Genomic DNA, 22270 nt, shown 5'->3' with positions numbered 1-22270 from the left:
AGCCGCGATCGCGATCTGCAGCGGCAATTCAGCGGGAGGTCCTTCGCGCCGAGCGGGAGTGAGGGACCATCTGCCGAATTGCCGCCGAATAGCTGGACGTGCCCTCTCCGGAGCGGCCGCCCCAAGCACCTGCTTGCCAGGCTGGTGCCTGGAGCCGGCCCTGACCCTAATGATACTGTCATTTTGTTAATCAGTAACATTTTGCCATTTTCAAAATGGTTTAATTTGACGTTTGAGAACAGTATATTCTGCATCGCTTGCTCCACAAGGAGAAGGCAAACGGTCTAATGAGTCCCAGCAATGGGATGTTGTTCCATTCAGCAGAACCTCACTAATCCGCACTTTGGCAACCTGCAAGGCCAAGCCAGAAATGAATTTTCAAGCTCTGTGGTGGATCAAAGCTGGAATCGATGATATTTTCTTGTGCTGAGCTGGTGCTCCCACTCACCCCACCCCATCATTTCTGCGAGGCCAGAGGTGGTGGGTATGGCCTGCCAGGAGTGATGTGGGGAGACGCCTGGTGATTTTGGTTATATTGGTGTTGGGTTATGTGATGTTGGTGTTATTGGTGGGTCATTTATTAAGGGATTTCCATGGGTGCTCAGAGCAGTGGACAGGTGCTTTTCTATTGTAGATTGGTAAATCTCTAAATAACTGATGTCACTCTTCCAACAGATGAACCTCTTATCACTCCGGGAACCTATTAACACCCTAGAAAGGTGCTAGGCTGCTTACATTTGTTTGGTGATGCTGGTGCACGTCCAGTGGCAGATTAGCCACTGGGCGAACGGGGCCCATGCCCAGGGGGACCCGGAAAAATGGTCACTCCGGCGCCCTACCCCTGCTCCACTCAGGGCTCCTGCTGGGGAGCAGGGTTGGGCACAGGGGCTTCTCCCGCTCCACCCGCCTGGCGCTCCTGCTAGGGACCGGGACAAGCCCCTACGCCCTGACCCCACTCCCTGGCAGGAGCTCCAGGCAGGCAGGCGAAGCAGGGCAAGCCTCCGTGCCTGACCCCATTTCCCTGGCAGGAGTGCCAGGCCGGGCGGGGGGTCGGGGGGGAGCGGGGCAAGCCCCTTTGCCCAACCCCATTTCCCCAGTAGAAGCACCTGGGAGAAAGTGGCGGGGGGGGGGGGGGGTGCGGGCGAAGGGGGGGGGGGGGGGGCCCCCACTTGCTCTGGCCCAGGGCCCCACAAAATAGCAATCCGCCTCTGTGCACATCCTCCTTTCTAATGTCAGTAGCAGCTTCTTCCATCAGCATGATGGAAGCCGTGACTGCCCATCCTCGCTGGCCCAGCTAGTGAACTTCAGGCAGATAGATCTCCTGTTGGCCAAATGCCCAAGTGGATTCTGGCTCATAAGGCTCCCACGGGACAGTGCTTCTCTGCCGTGGGAAAGCTTACATGCCAGAGGTCTCCCCAGCCTGGTCCCCAGATGCAAGTTCAGAGCAGTGACCTTAGACTCAGCTGCAGAATCCCCATGGGACTGAACACTTATATCCACATGTCCGTCAGGCCAGCTCACAGGCAGCTCCTTCATTTCTGCCCAAGGCAGGATCATTACAAGTACAGCACGGTACTGGTCAGCTTTTCTTTTGCCCCCCCCCCCCCCCCCCCCCGAGTACATACCCAGTGACCATCATGGTTGCTCACCCGAACATCCTGGCAATTCATGTCTCGCCGTACCTCGGTGGTTGGCTAGGGAAGATTCAGGTACTACAGGAGGCGAGAACTGGCCTGCAGAAGACCTGCTCTCACCTCCAGGCTAAGGTTACACCACGTGAAATCCACCTTTGCACTCGTGTCTGTTGGGGAGACCATGGAGTCAGTAATGACAAAGGTTTGCCTGCCTCAAGGAGATTTCTAGACCTACTCACAACTACTCCATTAGTAGGTTCTCAGCTTCAAAACCAGGGAGTACCTGAGGTCACTGGCTCAATGGTGTTGTGCATCTGGATAACCCCAGTCGTCTGGTTGAGAGGAAGCTGCCTCAGGAGAACAATTGAAGCAACAGAGTGTCTGTTCCACCTGGCGTGATGGACCGGCCCTTGGGATGTTTGCAGAGTGGTTCTTGACTCACCAGTCTCCCAGGAACCCAGGCCTGTAAGGCAGGAGGGGATGCACATCTGGGCCAGTGGACAACCCACAATTTGAATGCCTATTGCCTTGGGCAACATTAATGGTAAACAGTAGTAGCAGCCAGGGGCCTGGCAGAGGTCCCCAGCAGAGACAGCTGGAGCTCAGTGTGCTCCAGTCACGCTCCCTATGCTGGAGCTGCAGGGGGCATGTGGTACGGGAGCAAGCTGTGCTGGGAGTGAGACGTGCCCTGCAAAGGGAGCAGGGTGGGGCTGTGAGCCCCCATAGAGAGTCTCCAGCACAAGGCAGTGCAGATGTGCAGTGTTCTCTAGCACTCAGGAGTTATCGTAAAAATGCTACTGAATTTCTTTGGCCAGCCTGTTTCTGTGAGTTCCTGTCGCTGTTTGTCCCTCCGTGCGGCTGCAAAGATGCTTCTAAAACGCAATCCACTTTCCCAGTTGAGACGGGTCAGTGTTTTGAACAGCAACTAAAGGCACGAGGGTCATCAGGAGAACCTTGCTGAGGAGTATTCACCAGATTTGGTATCATGTGGCCCATCCCTGGGCAAGAGGAGCTCATGAACGCCATTGGTGGGATTCCTAGGGGGGGAAGGCAGGACACCCTGGATGCGATTGAGCTTTCAGACTGTGCATGAATGAAACGCAGACATTGTCAGGCTGGAGAGTTCGAAATCCACTGGTTACCTCCATTCAGGGGCCTCCTGCCCCAGCCGAAAAAACAAAGCGAGAGCTTCGCAGCTTTGAACTCTTCCATTTCTGCTCCATAGCTGGACCCTGCTGCCCTAGGTAGACTGCCGTCTGCATCCTTCTCCGGCCATCCTGTCCCAGCCCCATTTATAGTCAGTTACCTAGTGCGACCTTTCAGCACTAAGTTGGCTATTCAATGAACCCACTCTTCCTGGGCACTTTGCCAATGGCTGCCCAGTATCAGAACTGCCTCTTGTAAGCAAGCGGCCTGAGAGGCTAACGCAGACCCTGCACTCCTCTGCCAGGCTTCAGCCCAGGGCATGGTGCAGGCAGGACACTTGTTGGTATGCTGGATGGTCTCCTCTTGCCCTCAGCCAGGGAGATGCCATGTAGCTGCATCCTGCAGGGCTTCTCTGTGCCTTGCCATACCACTGATATCAATATCCATCTATACCCAACATCAAAATGTCACTGTTAATGGGAAATCATATCCAGTGGAGGGGTTTCCCCGGGGATCTGTTCTTGCCCCACTGCTGTTCAGCTTCTTGATCAATGAACTGTGAGGAAATACAAAATCACTCACTGCTGGTAAAATCTGCAGCTGACCCAAAGCTGAGCGGAGTGGTAAATAATGCTAAGGGCAGTTACGCAGAGTGGGCTGGACAATTTGGTGAGCTGAGCCCAAGCCAACATGCATTTCAATGCAGCCAAAGGCAAGGGCATATATCCAGGAACAAATAGCGTAGGCCACATTTTCAGGGTGGGAGATTGTATTTTGGACAGCAGTGACTCTCACCTATTGAGGGCTCCTGGCTGCTGATTGCAGAACAGAGTCCCAGCCTTGACATCCTTTTGGTCTCCTTAGTGCATTCAGAGACCCACATAGACACAACAGGGAAATATGCTCCCTTCTGCCTGTGGCTGGCCTGAAGACTGAGCCACACCCTATCAAACATGGATCTGGCACCTGGGACCCATGCTGGTTACAGGAGCTTGCAGGACTGGATCGAAGAGTGAACCACACCCTCTAAAAAAGCTCTCACTGGTACAAATGCATCAGCCCATTAGCTTAGCAAGGCAGGTTGCTGAGAGCACATCGCCCCACTGTACCAAGATACGCTTGGGGGCCTTCAGAGAGCAAGTTACATTCCCTGATTCTAATAGTTCGACTGTCCCAACTCCAGCCCTTCAGCCTAAGTTAGAGCCGCTTAGGGACTGCTCTAACGACTGCCAGCTGCCTGTGGTCCCTATGGGACCACGCAACATGTGAGAAATGATGGAGTGAAGCTGTGCTCCACCTGCCCTCTTTCTCCCAATTAACCCCTCCCATCCTCCACACTGCAGGGAGAAGGGCAGTTGGTGCAAGAGCTGGCAACGCTACTGTCCACCTGCTCAGTGCTCCCCCATGCCGGGGGAATTCCCTGCTGGCCAAATCCTGAGTGGCCAGAACTGGGGCAGAGAGGCTGGACCATTGCATTCTGTTTGGGGAAATCTGTGTTCTCTTCCCATCCAAGGAAAGGGGCTGTCTGAGATCACTGAGCGCACCCCACAGGCTGACAGAGGGCCTCCACTCCAAAGGGGGTGCTGTTATGTGGGAGATGCTGATCAGAGAAGAAAGCCACAGCACTGTCTGGTCTAATCAGAAAACAAGCGTTTGTCTCTCATCTCAACATTTCTCTTCTCTGCCTCCCTCTTTCCTCTCTTGGCACCTTCCTCTTTCTCAGAGCCCCTCCCTCCACTACCAGAGCCTCTTCCCAGCAGAGCTGAACAAGTCTTCTCCAAGCTATTGCAAGCTGCTGCTTTTTCAGCCCCAGCCTTTGAAGTCCTTCTGGAATATCATCAGCATTTCATCGCCCGCAAGGAGGAGCTTTGGTTTGAAAATCCAGACAGGACAATGCATCTCTGTCTTTGTCAAGAGTGCACAGCCCAGGGGCAAAGTGGAGTTGGTGTGGATGGACACGCAGGTGCTGCGGAGGAGCAGAGACTACGTCCCGGCTAGGCTAGGCACAGGCCTAGTGGAGTGGTGACTAGCAGCTATAACTCAGTGAGGGTGTCAGGCCGTCTCACTCACAGTACGGGCACGTGCTCACTCGTTGGAAGGAGTACGTGGCATTGTGCGCTCCAGTCCTTCTCTCACCTAATGAATGGAGCAGCATTCACACCCGCCTCCGAGGGAAGTGGTAAAAGCATCATCCCCCCGAGTCTTTGACAACGGACCAGACAAAGCAGTGGACAGTCTAGTGTAGCAGGGAACGGAGCAGAGAACTGAACAGATTGTTCCCATCGCTAATTCCAGCTTATGCTGCCAGGGGTCAATTCAGCAGCAAGGTCTTAAGAAATAAATACAAGTTTATGAACAGGTCTTCATCCTGCCTGGCTCAGTGGGTGTGAAACATGATCGTTGTGAGCTGGGTGGCTCACACCCCCTTTGCACAGGTGCAGATGACCGCACAAGGCAGCAGGGGCCAGGTATGTGAGGGGTAAGTGGAAGCACTGGGAGCCTTCCCCATCCCACCTTGTGCACCCAGAGACAGCTGCATTCCTGTGCTCAGGACGTTTCCAGGACTGCTCCCTGCCAGTGCTCTTGGGTGGAGGGCCCTGAGCCCTAGTGCCCTATGCACCAGCCCACAGAGCAAGCTGGGGCAGCAGGTCACACCATCGTCAAGGCTAGTGAAGCCTGTTCTCTCTGGTAAGTTGTGTGGGAACATCACACATCCCAGGGGAAGCCGGGCTCCCGCATGCTGCCAGATAGCCCTTGCTTGATGCGTGAATGGCTCGGGAGACTGCATGTGAGGAGATACCTGGCTGGGAATCTCTCATGGGAGCAGAACCTCTTTAAACAACACATGGACCTTTCTGAAGCTGCTCCACTTGCCTGTTGTCTGGAGTCTATGGGGGATGAGAGCCAGATTGCCAGAAACCTGCAGCTTCCTAGAATCCCCTGGAAACCCATTCCCAAGGGCTCTTCCAGTTCTAGCAACTTGTCTTCAGTGCCGTGTAACATGGGTCTCAGCTTGGTTTGTTCCAACAGGGCATATCCCAGTGTCAGGTATTCTAGAAGATTTTGTGGATGCTGTTGAGGTGCTTGCTCCACTGGGACTGAGAACAGTACTGGTATTCAGTGAGCACCGAAGATTGGCTATACTATAGGCTAGCTAGAGAAAATAGGGGCCAGACTAGATGCTTTGATCTTAATAAAGTCAGAAGGGACCATTGTGATCATCTAGCCTGACCTCCTGCATAACAAAGGCCAGAGAATCTCATCCACTGATTCCTGCCCCACGCCCAGAACGTCTCACTGAGCTAGAATGAAGCTCTTAGTCACAGATCCAGACTTGGTGACCAAGTGAAGCCAAGTGTTGGAGAATTGGACAAATCCCTTGGGAATCTGGTCCAGTGGTTAATTATTCTCTGTGTTACCAACATATCTTATTTCCCGTTTGCTCTGCTGAGTTCTCTTCCAGCCATTGGGTCTGGTTCCACCTTTAACTGCGAGGTTAAAGAGGCCTCTATCAGAAACCTCCCCGTGTAGGTACTTAATGGCCAAGATCAAATCACCTCTTAACTGCATCTTTTATAAGTGAAATAAATAACCATTGGCACAGATTCCCAAGGGATGGGCCCAAACACGCTCACCATAGCTTTGTCTGAGCTGGCTCGCTAAGAATAACAGCATGGCCCATGGCAGCACAGGCACCGGCTTGGGCTTAGCACCCGAGTACAAACTCAGCGGGTTGGACAGGATTGTGATCAGGTGGCCATCCTGAGCTGCTGTCTGTGCTGCTGTGGGCACACTGCTATTTTTAGCAAGCTAGCTCAATCAAAGCTAGCGGGGTATCTTTACCCAAGCTGAAAGCTCTATCTCCCCAGCACAGTGTAGACGTACCCTCAGTGGCTCACTGTCTGGCAGGTTTTCTAGACCTCAGGTCAGTCTTGTAGCTTCTACTCTGTCCCCTTTCCAGTATTTCAACATCCTTCTTGGAGAGCGGCCAGTAGAATTGGATTCCGTATTTGTGCAATGGTCTCACCAACGCTGTATGCAGAGGTAGCGCCACCTCGCTGCTCCTCTGCGATGGTCCCGTTTGTCCCTTTTCCCCCAGCCTCGCACTGGGCGAGCACGCTCAGCTGGTTTCTACCACCACCCCTTAGGCTTTTTCAGAGTCATTGTGTTCCCGGATCTAGTCCTGCCTCCTGTAAGTGTGGCCAAGGCAGGAAACCAGGAGGGACTGGGCAAGAGACGATAATGAACAAGAGACAACATTTGGATGTCAACTGCCTGAGTCACCTGGCTAGGAATCTTTTCTTGTGTTTTCTTTTCTCGTAGAGCTTCTTATTGTAAACCCACCTTTGCCTTGTTTTGTCTTCCCCCGGGCACAAATGCATCTGACCTGTACGGGGTGGGGGCTAGTCACAGCGCAGCCCTCCAACACGGGGCAGCTCTGCCATTCCTAGCTGAGGCCCTAGCTCAGTTCCCGGGGATTGACAGGCATGTGGAGCATGCCCAGAAAGGCAAGGGCTCTGATCTGCAGGGCGTCCCCGGGAGGGGTGCAAAGATGGCTTTATGGGCTTTCCAGGGGCCAAAACATACTCCAGAATAAGTTACAGCAGCCCGGTGCTGCTCTAAGTTACTGCAGACCAGACCAGCAGCCCTCCAGCACTGTGAGCTATGGGTTTGCCCCCAGGCCACCCCCTTCCAGCCCTGCCCTGGTCCCAGCACACCCCGTGTTTGGTGGTAGCCCTGCTCTGTGCGTGACCAGGCAGATTTCCCTCTGCCAGCTGCAGTGCATTAAGAGCTCCTATACACCACGGCCATGGTGATGCAGGGTACTGGCGTGGGGAAAGTCTCTGTCCTCCTTGAAGCTGGTCCCAGGTGGGGAGGTGTCACTTCTTGCCAGCAAGTTAAAGAAGTATGGGCTGGATGAATGGACTGTAAGGTGGACAGAAAGCTGGCTAGATCGTCGGGCTCAACGGGTAGTGATCAATGGCTCCATGTCTAGTTGGCAGCCGGTTTCAAGCGGAGTGCCCCAAGGGTCGGTCCTGGGGCCGGTTTTGTTTAATATCTTTATTAATGATCTGGAGGATGGTGTGGACTGCACTCTCAGCAAGTTTGCAGATAACACTAAACTGGGAGGCGTGGTAGATACACTAGAGGGTAGGGATCGGATACAGAGGGATCTAGACAAATTAGAGGATTGGGCCAAAAAAAACCTGATGAGGTTCAACAAGGACAAGTGCAGAGTCCTGCATTTAGGACGGAAGAATCCCATGCACTGCTACAGACTAGGGACCAAATGGCTAGGTAGCAGTTCTGCAGAAAAGGACCTAGGGGTCACAGTGGACGAGAAGCTGGATATGAGTCAACAGTGTGCTCTTGTTGCCAAGAAGGCTAACGGCATTTTGGGCTGTATAAGTAGGGGCATTGCCAGCAGATCGAGGAACGTGATAGTTCCCCTTTATTCGACATTGGTGAGGCCTCATCTGGAGTACTGTGTCCAGTTTTGGGCCCCACACTACAAGAAGGATGTGGAAAAATTGGAAAGAGTCCAGTGGAGGGCAACAAAAATGATTAGGGGTCTGGAGCACATGACTTATGAGGAGAGGCTGAGGGAACTGGGATTGTTTAGTCTCCAGAAGAGAAGAATGAGGGGGGATTTGATAGCTGCTTTCAACTACCTGAGGGGGGGTTCCAGAGAGGATGGAGCTCGGCTGTTCTCAGTGGTGGCAGATGACAGAACAAGGAGCAATGGTCTCAAGTTGCAGTGGGGGAGGTCTAGGTTGGATATTAGGAAACACTATTTCACTAGGAGGGTGGTGAAGCACTGGAATGCGTTACCTAGGGAGGTGGTGGAGTCTCCTTCCTTGGAGGTTTTTAAGGCCCAGCTTGACAAAGCCCTGGCTGGGATGATTTAGTTGGGAATTGGTCCTGCTTTGAGCAGGGGGTTGGACTAGATGACCTCCTGAGGTCCCTTCCAACCCTTATATTCTATGATTCTATGATTTCCCCACTCTCTGCTGAGCTCCCAAACACCGTCCCAGCATTGGACTGAGTGTTCAGAGATACTTCCTTGCAGAACGAGCCCAAGTCTGTTAGGGATTCACAGCTCTTTCTCCAAGCAAATGTCTGTTAGCTCCAGTGCCCAGGCTAAATTCCAAGACAGCGAGCTACAGTATGTTCAGATAAATTCCCCTCTCGCTGCATTTGGGTTCATGACCTGCCCCTACACTGTTAGGCAGTATTGCTGACATGTTTACAGTGGCTGCTGAGTTCCACTCTAGAGGTGGCTGCATTGTGATGAGTAACATGATCACTGTGTAAATGTCTGCTCTGTAAAGTGTCTTGCTCCTGTCGCTAAATGGATAGGAATAGTAACGAGCAGTGGTATTTAGTACTAGACCAGAGGCTGGGTGAGGGGCTATGTCTGAGGACATGAGTTCAGTCTGGACAAGGCAGGTCAGAACCTACATGCAGTGTTCGACTTTCTCTCCTCCCAGACCTCAGTGACCAGCTCCTGGAAGTGGTGGGTCTCGAGGGAGCGATGGAGATGGGGCAGATCTACACCGGACTGAAGAGTGCTGGAAAGAGACTGGCTCAGTGTTCATCCGTCACCATCAGGTACTGTCCCAGCCCTCAGCCCCTGATCCCGCTCTTAATCACGCCCATTAGAACATGGCAAATGGCTGTGACTATTTGAAAGCATCCTAACAGATACATTGCTACATCCAACGCCTGTCCGAGGCTCTGCTGAGATCCAGTTATCGCCCCACCTGTCTCCCCTTCACCCGCTAATCCTGTAACTCCAATTCCAGCAGGTCTGCTTGTCTGGCATGATTTATTTACAGTGTTGTGGTGGCCGCATTGGTCCCCGGATATGAGTGAGACAAGGTAGATGCGGTAACACCTTGTATTGGACCAATTTCTGTTGGTGGAAGGGTCAAGCTCAAAAGCACGTACCTTCCACCAACAGAAACTGATCCAATAAAAGACATTATTCCCCCACCTTGTTTCTGTCCTGCGTTATGTATGGGGCTTGTACAGCACCAAGCAGAAAGGAATCATTGGCCATGAGTAAGGCTCCTAGGACCTATGGTGATACAGCTACCCCGGCAATATTTAGTGTAAGGCTTTGCCACTTATTGCTCAGGAGTCTATTGGCCACAGTGTCTCTCTTTATATTTGCTCAGTTCTTTTACTAGGCTGGGATGGTTTGGGTTGGATTGGTTAGCTGGTTTGGTTGGGTAGTTGGTCGGTCAGATCATTCTTCTCTCCTTCATAGTAAAATAGTGCCGTGTTGGATTTCCCAGCCCTTAGATACCTCCCTAGTTTTCAGTGACTCTTCAGTGATAGTTGTTAGTGGGTTTGTGCATTTGTTGGCTGGCTTCCTTTAAAACTAGGAACTCTCCCTTGTCACCGACTCATTGTGTGAGCCAAATCCTGAAGGTCCTACTGTTTACTTGGGCAAAGCTCGCCCTGGCGTCAGTGGCAGTTTGACTGACTCGGATGGAGGAAACAGGGTGGAAGGACTGCAGGATTTGGCCGTGTGTATTCAGATCTCCCCTTCCTTACTTCTGATCAATAGGTGGTTTGTGTATTAGTCATTATTGAATTGGCAAAAATGTTTGGACGGATGCCACAAAACTGTTTGCAGATTTCACGCAAATAGTTTCAGCCGTTCACAAAATGGCTGGAGGAGGCGGTGAGGGTGTGTCCACTGCTGCCCTCCCTTCCCCTTATAACTTTTCACCCAGCGGATAGGGTAGTCACCCAAGAGTTAGGCAACCCAGGTTCATTATCTCCCTCCTTCCAGTCATCGGTGACATAACCTTCCAGCATCTACCTTGAGGGAGGCGCTTCAGGACAGGGGTTCTCACCCTTCAGATCTTTGACCAGTTTACCATGGAGCCACATTAGCCTCCCCTTGTTCCTGACCCCCTGCTTTTTCAGAGGGATGGCAGACTGCTGGGCCTTAATTAAGGTGTCCTGTAGGGTGCTTCCGCCTTCATTCTCACCCCTGGATTTTAGTACTTCATCCCTTTCCCCATGCCTTACAGACTGCAATATCAGCTGTACACCTCCACCTCAACCGAAATGCCGCTCGGCTGTACTTTCCCATAGACTCAGATCTCAGTATCAGTCCTGATTACTCAAAACCCACACACCTTCCACCCCACTGACTCAGATCCCAGATCTGCCCTTCCCCCAGCCAGACTGTAACCCCTAATGACATACCCACATGTACAGCCCAGGGTGCCTCTCATCCATGGAACCCTCTCCCTAGAGTTTATCATCTCCACAATGCCTCATTTTTGTTAACCTCCTTCCACTGAAGCATCAGGAATGGCCTGGCTGGAGATGGGACACTGGATGGGGCGGGGGGGAGGGAGCAGGCCTCTGAGGTGGCACCGAACGTTCTCTCTCTCCGGTGCTTGGCTGGCTGGGTCTTGCTCACATGCTCAGGGTCTAACTCAGGGGTTGGCAACCTTTCAGAAGTGGGGTACTGAGTCTTCAGTTATTCACTCTAATTTAAGATTTCGCATGCCAGTAATACTTTTTAATGTTTTTAGAAGGTCTCTTTCTATAAGTTTATAATATATAACTAAACTATTGTTGTATGTAAAGTAAATAAGGTTTTTAAAATGTTTAAGAAGCTTCATTTAAAATTAAATTAAAATGCAGAGCCCCCCGGACCGGTGGCCAGGACCCAGGCAGTGTGAGTGCCACTGAAAATCAGCTCACGTGCCGCCTTCAGCACGCGTGCCATAGGTTGCCTACCCCTGGTCTAACTGATCGCCGTGTGGGGTCGGGAAGGAATTATCCCTCCGGTCAGACTGGCAGGGACCTTAGTGGGAGGGGGCGATTCTCATTCCTCTGCAGCGCATGGGTGCGGGTCACTTGTCAGGATTATCTGGGTCTCTCTCATGTAATCATTTTCCTGACACTGAGTGGGCCTTGGGCACTGGTGCACTTCGGTCCCTCCTGTTCTCTGCCTGTGACACATCCTACTCTAGTGTCCTGGGAGCTGTAATAGTTTGGTCAGTGGTTGGGTTTGGTGCATGGGTGCTGGGTGTTGTTGGGGGCCTGCGCTATGCAGGAGGTCAGACTGGAGGATCTGGTGGTCCCTTCTGGCCTTGAACTCTATGACTGTATCAAACACGTGGGCAGAGGCAGTGACAGACGCAGCAGAAGAACAAAGAGCATTCAGCAAAGGTGCAAGGAAGGAGCGGAGAGGATCCAGGGACAGGCTACTGACCTGGGAAAGGAAGTGATCAGATCCAGTAGCTCATAAAACAAGGTGCAATCCTTGGCATGATGCCTCGAGCCTGGGGCATTACAGCAGTCTCCCGCATGGATTTCATGTGCCCAGGGCTTGCAGTTCAGGGCATGTTTTCACTAAGGGCTGCTCCAGTGCATGTCCTCCGTGTCTCCGCCCACTCCTCTGGGGAAGGTCTGTGAGCTACAGGACCCTCCGTGCAGAGTGCCTGGAGAAAGGCAGCCCCTCCTGTGTCCTCACCCTGTGTCTTGTTTGTTTGTGGGTTCCAGAACAACAAAGCTGTTGCCCATGCAGGTGGATGGAGAGCCCTGGATGCAGCCTCCCTGCACAGTGAGTACACAACTGGCAGCGGTGCAGACTGGACGGGCGGCAGGGTCCCATATCAAAAGCAGCTGCTGATGGTTGGGTGATTTTCTCAGAGAAGGAATTTGTAATCCAAAGAAAATTCCCAACATGATTCCTTGACTACATCTGTCTCTTATGCCCCCTCCCCTATGACTGGAGGGGACATCACCCCATTGCCACCTCCCTAAGCCATTGTCTCCTGGCGATTCTCCCCCTACCCCCTGCAGAAGAGGGCTGGATACAAGCCTCTGAAGCCCAAGCAGTGTGATGCTCCCCCAGCCCCTGTAGCCTCAGCAAGAGCACAGAAGGTGGCCTTTTTAATAATAATAAAAAAAAACAGTAAAAATTTGACTTAAATTCACAAGCTCTTGAGTCCCGACCTCCAGCACATGTACAGCTGAAGTGCAGAGCGGGAAAGAGTGCTGATGTCTGGGCTGATTCATTAGGGCAGTGGTTCTCAGACTTTTGTACTGGTGACCCCTTTCACATACCAATCCTCTGAGTGCAACCCCCTTATAAGTGAAAAACACTTAAATATACTTAACACCATTATAAATGCAGGAGGCAAAGCGGGGTTTGGGGTGGAGGCTGACAGCTCGCGACCCCCCATGTAATAACCTTGCAAACCCCTGAGGGGTCGCAACCCCCCAGTTTGAGAACCCCTGCATTAGGGTGGGTGACAGGATGCACCGGGCCCTTTGAGGCCCCCTGCTGGAGGCCTCACGGTCCTGCCACACATTGCCCCAGAAAAAGGAGCAGTGAAGATGGGTCCTCCAGGCCTGGCTAGATAGGCTGCAGGGAAGCAGCCAATCAGAGTGCAGCAAGCTCAGATAAAAGGAGCGGCAGGGCTGGAGTGGCTCAGTCACTGGTGGGGACCAGAAGGGTGAGAAAGGCTGCGAGACTGAAAGGCTGTGTGAGAACAAATAGAGAACCTGGGCTAAGGGTGAAGAGGAAGGGGCTACGTGGAAAGTGGCCCAGGAAATAGCAGCAGCAACTATTAAAGGAGGCAGCATGTGGCTGCTATTTGTAGGGTCCCTGGGCTGGGACCCGGAGTAGAGGACAGACCCAAGTCCCCCTACTGGACACTGGGGAAGTGGCCTAAGCCCCAGGAAGGGGATAAGGCTCAGTACTAAAACCCAAGAAAGGAGCTAGAATTTAAACAGGCCTAGAGATGGGGCTGAAGACCCTGGAGGGGGCCAACCATTGTTGGACTGTGTTACCCCAGAAGGGATTCCTTCATGCGTTAGACTGTGTGTGACTTAGCCAGAGGGCTGGGCCACTGAAGACCCGCTTGATGAGGTTAACAGCCAATAGGGCACCAGGAAAAGAGTGCAGGTTCACATCCAACCAACAGGAGGTGCTCACGAGAGGTAAGTGACCTCCCTCATGGGGTTTCTGAAAGGCCTAGGCTAAAAAAATAAACCAGGGGCAAAGGGGGTGGGGCTAATTTCAGGTCCTGGCTCCCCTCTATTCGGACAGTGCAGATTAAGCCAAAGTGCCCCAGTTGACTCCCTCAGTTGGGAGATGTACAGGGCCCAGCTCAGGTGTCGGCTCCCCGTGCCTCACTGTCCAGATCCTCCTTCCTGCTATTTCGAATGAAAACAAGTAGCTATAATGGGCCCGAGCCTCAGGTGGTGCATGTCTGCACAGCTCTACTGACTCAGTGGAGCAAGGCTGGGGATCTGGCCCTGGAGTGGATGTGGCCTTGGGGGTTCTCTCTATACAGATTAAAGGGGCAGTAAAATGCACACCTGAAACCTCTGGCTTTATACTTCACCTTCCCGTCCTCCTGCCGATGCAGGCCAGCACCGCTGATTAGCATAGCCTTAAATGAGAAGAAAGGATTTGGGAAACAATGGCTTTTAGATGCCAGCAGAAAACTCAGGTCACTTTGCATTTTGGCTCCTTTTCCATGTGTCTTTTTCCGCCCCATGGGTGCCCCCCGCCTCAATATCTTCAAGGCTCTGACATCATAACCAAGATTTTTCCAGGCAAGAAATGCTTGTCACGGTGTCACCAGCCACCTGAGCCAGCTGCAGGGTCTCCCAACCTGTTGTCCCCGGAGTGGAGTGTGCTACCCATGCTGCCTCTGCGAGAAGTGCTGGCTTTGAAGCAGGGCCCCAGCCTCGCCCCACATTGCATAGAACTGTTCCTGGTTGGATTCGCTGGGCAGGAATGACTGCATAGGCACAGGCTGTCTCAGCATTGCTCTGATTTCAGCAGATCTCCCAATAAACTCTCCCCTTTGTTTTAATTCAAACAAGTCAGATTTTTCTTCCCTTCCACACAGTCCGTTCGCAGCCGAGGCAGAGTCCTACGCTGCCTGGGACCAGCCCCAAAAGTGTGGGGCACTAGCAAAGAGGGGAGTGCTGAGCCAGGGCTCCCCAACAGCTGCGTCTGCTGGCCGGGCTCATAGGGAGCCGGTTCATGGCTGCACCATTCCAGGGCGGGGTGCGGTGCACATGCCATCCAGCCACCTTGCGGTGGATCATCCCAGGACCCTGACCCCTGCTAGTGCAAGGGCTGAACGTGACCCCACAGTGAACACATATGACCCAGCCCACCGTGCCTGAACAGGGCGATGGTACCAGCTCTCCTCTCCCCCTCCCCCATCCCCGAACGCAATGCCTCTGCATCTAAAGTGGTACTCGTGAGCTTCCTGGTGGGCGGCATCAGAGCCCTGGCAACCTGCTATTTTTGTCACTGCAGCACGTTAGACTCACTGCAGTGATTGCACTTGAGAGGATGGAGATTATTAAAGCGCCTTGCTGGGGACAGGGTCTCCGGGGAGAGTGGGTGTCCCTGCCCGGAGGCTCCAGAGTGCCCCGGTCCAGGATCCCAGTATGATCCAGAGCAACCCGACACCTTTGCTCCATGGCATTGGGTCCTGCTGGCAGCTCAGAAAGAGACATATTCCAAGCGTCGCTTTGCCGTGTGCCTGGCCTTATGCACTCGCAAAGCTAGGAAGCCCTTAATCCAGCAACTCCCATGTCCCTGACCCACGAAGAGCAGGCTCTTTAAAGGGACGCTGCCAACCACTGGCTGGAGGGAGAATTGCATTTAACTTTCACATCTGCTGTTTGATTATTACATCTAGACTGCAGGGATATTGGATTTCTAAAAGCGCCCAAATGACTGAGGAGTCTAATTCACACTGGCTGTGAATGAGACCTGAGCGCCTCAGACCCAGAACCTCCAAGTGCCTAAACCCCATTGGTTTCAGTGATCAAAATAACTTGGTGGATCTGAGCTTAGATGCCTAAGTCACTGCTGAAAATGGGACCTGGGCTCTTAAATCTCTTTGGTGCTTTTCAGAATGCTCCCCATTGTCAAACTACTCAACACTCATGTTTTGGACTCAGCTGACTTGACCCTGCCGTGGAAATGCTGCTAGACAGAATCCTGTGAGCCATTCGTCCCCATCCAGATAACCCCTCCCTGGCGGAGTGGGCAGTATATGCATCCAGACTGCTCCATCATGCTGTGGCCCCTGCGCCAGCAGCTTCACCCATAGCAATCCCACCTTTTCCTCAAAAACCTCTATCAGGAACCACAGGTTCCCCTTCAAGAGCCACGTGACAGTGGGGTTGGCGTTAGTAGAGCTACCAACTGCACCTCCGCCCGTGGCAATGAAAACCAGCCACTTTGTTTAGGAATAAAGTGATGCCTATATTCTAGAGGAGCCAGATCAGGAAGAGTTTGGGTGCAAAGGGAGGCGCTGCTGGGCGGGGCACTAGCCATCTAGAGCTCTGGCTTCTAATGTAACTTGGCCCATCTATGGAAGTGTGTTTGGTGGATCCATCCTAGCAGAGGTGAAAATAAGCCGGTATGCCCCGGTACGGTGTACTGACAAGAGCCGGTACGCCGTACCGGGGTGGCCCGGCTTCCCCAGGGGGCAATTTAAAGGGCCTGGAGCTCCCAGCAGGGGCTGGAGGCCCAGGCTCTTTAAATTGCCACCAGAGCCCCACTGCTGGAGCCCTGGGGTAGGGCTGCGGGGCTCTGGGGCTATTTAAAAAGTCCAGGGCTCCCACTGCTTCTACCACCCCAGCCCTTAAAATAGCCACGGGAGCCCTGGGGAAGCAGCGGGGCTCCCACGGCTATTTAAAGGACCGGGGTGGCAGAGGCAGCTGGAGCCCCGGCCCTTTAAATAGCCCCTGGAGCCCCCCGCTACCCTTGGGCTCCAGGGCCTATTTACAGGGCCAGGGCAGTAGAAGCAGGGGAGCCCCGGGCCCTTTAAATAGCCCCCGGAGCCCTGGGCTGCCTCTGCTACCCGGGGGGGGGGGGGAAGAGACTTACCTTACAGGGTGGGCTGGGGCTGGCTCTGGCTCCCTCAGCCATGCCCCTTCTGGGGGCCAGAGCTGGCCCCAGCGTACCGGTAAGTCACTGGACTTACTTTCACCCCTGCATCCTAGACATCATTGTTGACATCACAAAAGCCCACCGCCATTTGTCGTGTCTGGTAGTCTTTGCTGAGGAGACTAGAATAGCAAGGAAGTATTATTTACTACTTCTCAAAACACACAAACTAGGGGTCACCAAATGAAATTAATAGGCAGCAGGTTTAAAACAAACAAAAGGAAGTATTTTTTCACACAATGCACAGTCAACCTGTGGAACTACTTGCCAGAGGATGTTGTGAAGGCCAAGACTATAACAGGATTCAAAAAAAAAAGAACTAGATAAGTTCATGGAGGATAGGTCCATCAATGGCTATTAGCCAGGACGGACAGGGATGGTGTCCTAGCCTCTGTTTGCCAGAAGTTGGGAATGGGTGACAGGGGATGGATCACTTCATTATTACCTGTTCTGTTCATTCCCTCTGGGGCACCTGGCATTGGCCAGTGTCGGAAGACAGGATACTGGGCTAGATGGACCTTTGGTCTGACCCAGTATTGCCATTCTTATGTTCTTAAGAATGATGTGGACCGGGGCAGAGATGAATGGACAAAGCTGCGTGTTGGAGAGAGGAATCCAAACCCACGCACCTCGTCCAGGCTTTCTGTCCCTCATAAAATGTCGAGTGAATTACAAGAGTTTGAGTCTTAGGAAGCCAGGAGCTAATTGGCTCCTGGTGTTACTGTTGCCCTCTGGTCAGCATGGGTTAGGTGTCCAATCCAGAGATGAGCTGAACCTGGCTCTTTAGCTCAAGCTGTAAAGGCTCCTCCTTGCAGCATTGGAGGTCCCTGGTTCCATCCCTAGCATGCTGGCCAAGATGGCTGTTGTCGTGTTCTCGGGGAACAGAGAGTCTCTTTCTGAGAGGAGTAGCCCCGCTAACCCTTCTCTAAGCTGAGCCTTATTGATTGATTTGTTTTATGTATTGATTTTTAGATAAAAATTACCCACAAAAGCCAAGTGCCGATGTTGCTGGGCGCTCCCCAGAAGAGCAGCTTCTTCTTCCTGAAGAGAAGAAACCGAACTCAAGACTAAAGAAGCAAAGAAATCAAGTCCAGAGGTGACAACGCTGCATCCCGCTGGCAACTGCTACAAGGAAGGCTTGTGGAAAAGGACCCTTCATCTCTTCAGATTTCCTGACTTCTCGCTCTGCTTTGGAAACAGCAGACCGGAGGCAGTGGTTTGAACAGCAAGTGGAAAAGAGCAGCCAATGGTTCCATGTGAAATGAGGTGTGGTTTGGGTTTGTACACACACACACACACACACACACACATGCGCGCACACACACACTACTGGCAGGCACCACCTGGATGGTTTGAAAAAATGAGATTATTCCTAGAACGTCTCAGTCGCAGGAGTGAAAACAAACTCTCAGTGCCGGGGAAGGGTTTTGTCCCTGGTGAAGCCTTAGACTCTGTTGAGAAAATTTTTTATCCTCTGAAAATAGACCAGCATAGATGGCCTGGAATGGATGGAGTATAATATCTGGCCCAACACTGCAAATGAGAGTTGGTTTCTTTCTTTTTATTTAAACAACTAACTCCCCATCCATCCCCCAAAGTTGCCAGTGAAACAGCGACCTGGCAAGAAGCTGAGTGTCACTTATTTATCGTTTAATGCTGTCCAAGGACACTGAATGTTTCATTGCACTGTCCCTGTGGTCACCAGATCCTACACATTCTAACAGTTATTTGTTGTCTTAGCTTCAAGAATATTGAGGAGAGGGGAGATGGTGCCTTTTCTCAAACTGTTCTAATTTCATTGTTTCAAATCGCCCCACCACTAGCTTTTTTTTTTTTTTTTTTTTTTGGTTAAACAGAAGCAAGTTTGTCATTCAATTTCAAACCCATTTGGGTGCGAGCTATGTTTGGAGAGAGGGAGCCAGAAGGGACGGGGGAGGCCACACAAGGAGAGCCCGTTCCTTGGATGCCAGAAACAAACTCAGGGTAAACAAGAGAAGACAACACTTGGAATGTATAACTGGTCAAACATGGTCCTTGCCAGGCTGCCAGCCTCCATGGAATCCTGAATCCGATTTTGGACCGCACCTGTCTGTTTTTATTTATATATTTATTGAACAGATTCTTTTCATTTAAAAAGAAAGTTTGACAGGAATGAAACTTCCCAATTTTCCCTGGCAGTTCCAGCTAAGAGAGAGGCCCAAACTCTCTCTAACAGGAGAGTATTACTCTTGAGAGTTGCTTTAGCCCACTGACAAATGGACTGAGTTGAATTTTGGATGTGATGTGGCACTCAGCCTTCACTATGCAGCAAAGGGCTTATGTTGAGTCATCACAATCCGTGGCAGGCTTGTGCGTGACTGTGGAAGAGGCGCTGGTCTGGGGATGAAATCAAAGTCAACCCAGAAGTAGCACTGCATAGAGTTATTTGCTTTCTAAAGCACAACAGTGCAGAGGTGGGGCAGGGGGGAAGAAAGGTAAAGAGTATACAGCAAAGGGAGACAAAAGCAACATGGCTTCAAATGTGATTGTAATACACAAGCTATTTGCTACTATGCTTTCCTGCCTAGGGGACTTGTATTCAGATTTGGCTTAGATCATATGAGTGTGATGGTCTCATCCTAATTCCCATTGAATCCATGTCCTGAATATCAAATCCGCCAACTTGATGGTTGGCAGTTAGGCAGAGTGCTGGGTCAAGATCTTCTATGCCAGCTATGGACTGGTGACAGCACTTGCTTATACACACCAGCTGTGTTCATCATAGGATCCTTTAATGCTCTCCCGGTATGGCTGAGGTTCATTTAAATAAAGGTATTTTACACACCATGCCGCAAGTGGCTGAACTGTATACAACATCCATTACATCTCCCCCTTTAAGTTCTATTTTCCTCCCATTTACAATATTGACGCTATCCTGCCGACTTTGAAGTTCAGTATGGACCAGTCTGTTAAGTGTCTCTGAATCATACTGATTTTCTAATTGCATCACCCGAACGCATAACACCTCGGTCATCTGGCTGTCCAGTAGTTGCTGGCTATTGTCGGTTTGGAATCCTTGAGTCGTCGTCTTGTTCTGCCCCTGCCATCTGTAGAGATTGCTCTGTTGATTGTTCTTTCGGAGGAACAAACTGTAGGTGTTGACAGTTTCTGTTGAACTCTCTACTGTCAGTCTTGATCACATATGATCTGGGCACTGAATTTTTTCTTCATGAGAACTGCAGTTGTCAATCCCATTTCTTCATCCAATTTGACATGAACACAGTCATCAGGTTCTAGACCCAACAGTTCTCTGACTTCTGTTGTAAAAGCTCTTATAGACTTTATATCTGATTTGGCTACTCTCTGCATGTCTGGCCACTTTGGAGATAGAATCTGAGTTGTCCTCCCATCAGGAGTTGTGCTGGACTCCATCCAGTAGCCACTGTTGGTGTTGAACTGTAACTCAGAAGAGCAAGGAATGGATCTTCCTGCTATAGGATTTTCTTGGCTGTCTGTACAGCTCTCTCAGCCTCTCCATTTGCTTGTGGGAAACTTGAGCTACTAGTAATATGATCAAAATTATATTTCATTCAGAATTACTTAAATGGATCTCCTTTCAAAAGTCCAATAACATCAAATCCTCTGAGTTCTTCCACCTTTCCCACTAGGCTCATCATGGCTGCCATGCTGTGGCTGAGAAGGCTATTGGTCTGTGGTACTTTGATCACATACGCTCTGAATGCAAAGCTTTTTTCTTTGTAAGTTGTTTCTGTGGTGAACTGGTCCATGCAGTTCAGAATACCTCCAGGCCTAGTCAGAGCTGTGTTAGGTGACTTCAGCTCTGGGAGGGGTTGAACGTGATTGTAAATCCCTTCTGAGAGGACTGTAACATCAGCTCCTGAGTCAATTTTAAAGTCAATAGTTTTGCCGTGAATATTCAGTTTCACTCTCCAGGCAGGCTCTGTGTCATCACAAGGGATAGATTCCCAGAAACAATGCCCCTTGATGGTCTGTCATATGAGTCAACTCCCTGACTGTTTTGGTGCAGCGAACAGCTGCAAAATGTCCATATTTCGTGCATGTAGGAAACCGTGTGCCTGTGGCTGGACATGCATCATCTCTTGGGATGTGACTTTTTCCACACCAAGCAGTAGCCCTGCACAGCTCCCCCTGAAAGTGCTTTTTGGGAAGGAGAACAATGTGCTGTGGTCATCTCCTTACCAGCACAACACCTGCAGGCATGCCAACACCTCAAGACTGACTGTGAGAAATGCAGCTGGTGGAACTAACAGGGCCAGCCCAGATGACTTGATCTTCATCTATCACTGAGTGGAGATTGTCAACCAGTGCAGCTAGCTCAGTCTCCGTATCAGACCAAAGCTGGTACCCAGTTTGTCATGGGCCACGGAGACCTGAGGCGGTCTAGGTGCTGTGAGGGTGTCACTCTACAGGCTTGTCCAGGGGACTTTGACCATAAAGGGAAGATCAGATCCTGGACAAAAATGAACCAGATTGTCAGTGTCAAGCAGTGACTTCCTGAGCACAGGCCAAGGCTGGCGTCCTGCCCCCTGCAGGGAGGCACTGACAACCTCTCTCAGCACTGGACTGGGCACTTCCCACTGGCCTTCTCCACCCACAAAGGGCATGGATCCAACGCACAGAATGCAGCCCAAAGCCCTCCCAGCACCTTCAGGCCCTTGAGAGCCCCCCAGGACACTGACCCACACAGAAAGACAGGTCAGTCTGAATGGAAGCATTTAACCGGGCTGAGACAGGGTGTGTTCACCGAGCTATCCTCAAACTACTCAAGAAGGCGGAGATTGAGGATGTGACATTGGAGGGGACTGAGCTGCGAGGAGGACTCTAGAGCAGAGCATGCCTATGGGCACCACATGCTATGTCTAGACGCTCTACAGCAAGCGGATGGAGCCTTGAGAGTCATTGCTAACATGGGCAGAACTAATCCGTGGGTGGCTTGGCAGACTTCGCTGGGCTGTGACCAGGAGCACGTAGATGGGAGTTCCTGAGAGTGTCCAGAGAAGAGAGGAATAACCAAGTGTTTAGAACAGAGGGAAGCTAGTCTGGAATTGTTTTCTGGTCCTCATTCCCCACTCAATTTCTGCTCTCCCCACTCCAGGCATCAGGGGGCCCCAAGGAATCATCTTCTCCTCATCCCCAAGCCTAGGAGTGTGGCTGCAGCAACTGATCTTCTGCTCCCTGCCATGATCAACACCATGCCTGATCCTCGCTTGCTCTGCTCCCTCATATGGCTACCCATTTTGCTGCACAGAGCATCCAAATCTCACCACTTTCCGCTTCAAGTGCAAGCCACATTTCTTTGGCCTTGCTTTTCTAGTAGGCCAAAGAACAGAGCAGCAGGTATAATTTAACACACACACACAAAAAAACCTACCACATGCTTCTCCTTCAGGGGAGAGGATGCAAGAGCAAACACCATGTGACAGCTGTGTAGTCAAGTCACACTCCTGGAAGGTGCTCAGATACTCCAGTGATGGATATGATATAAAAGCCTATGTAGAGC

General features: G+C 51.5%; 1 protein-coding gene across 1 annotated transcript in view; it reads left to right on the top strand.

Moving 5' to 3' along the window:
- Positions 1–17967, top strand: part of DGKG (diacylglycerol kinase gamma) — a 113997-nt gene extending 96030 nt beyond the window's left edge. Inside the window, exons 24-26 of the mRNA XM_026660821.2 lie at positions 9272–9392; positions 12318–12378; positions 17722–17967. Of these exons, the coding sequence (XP_026516606.1) occupies positions 9272–9392; positions 12318–12378; positions 17722–17820 (281 nt within the window). The 3' untranslated portion in view covers positions 17821–17967. The remainder of the gene's footprint in view (positions 1–9271; positions 9393–12317; positions 12379–17721) is intronic.
- The last annotated feature ends 4303 nt before the right edge of the window (positions 17968–22270 follow it).

Source organism: Terrapene carolina, unplaced genomic scaffold (assembly GCF_002925995.2).
Source record: "Terrapene carolina triunguis isolate 2854851 unplaced genomic scaffold, T_m_triunguis-2.0 Scaffold837, whole genome shotgun sequence".
Taxonomy (NCBI): domain Eukaryota; kingdom Metazoa; phylum Chordata; order Testudines; family Emydidae; genus Terrapene; species Terrapene triunguis.
Note: the sequence above shows the minus strand (reverse complement) of the source record. Positions and strands in the feature narration are given on the sequence as shown.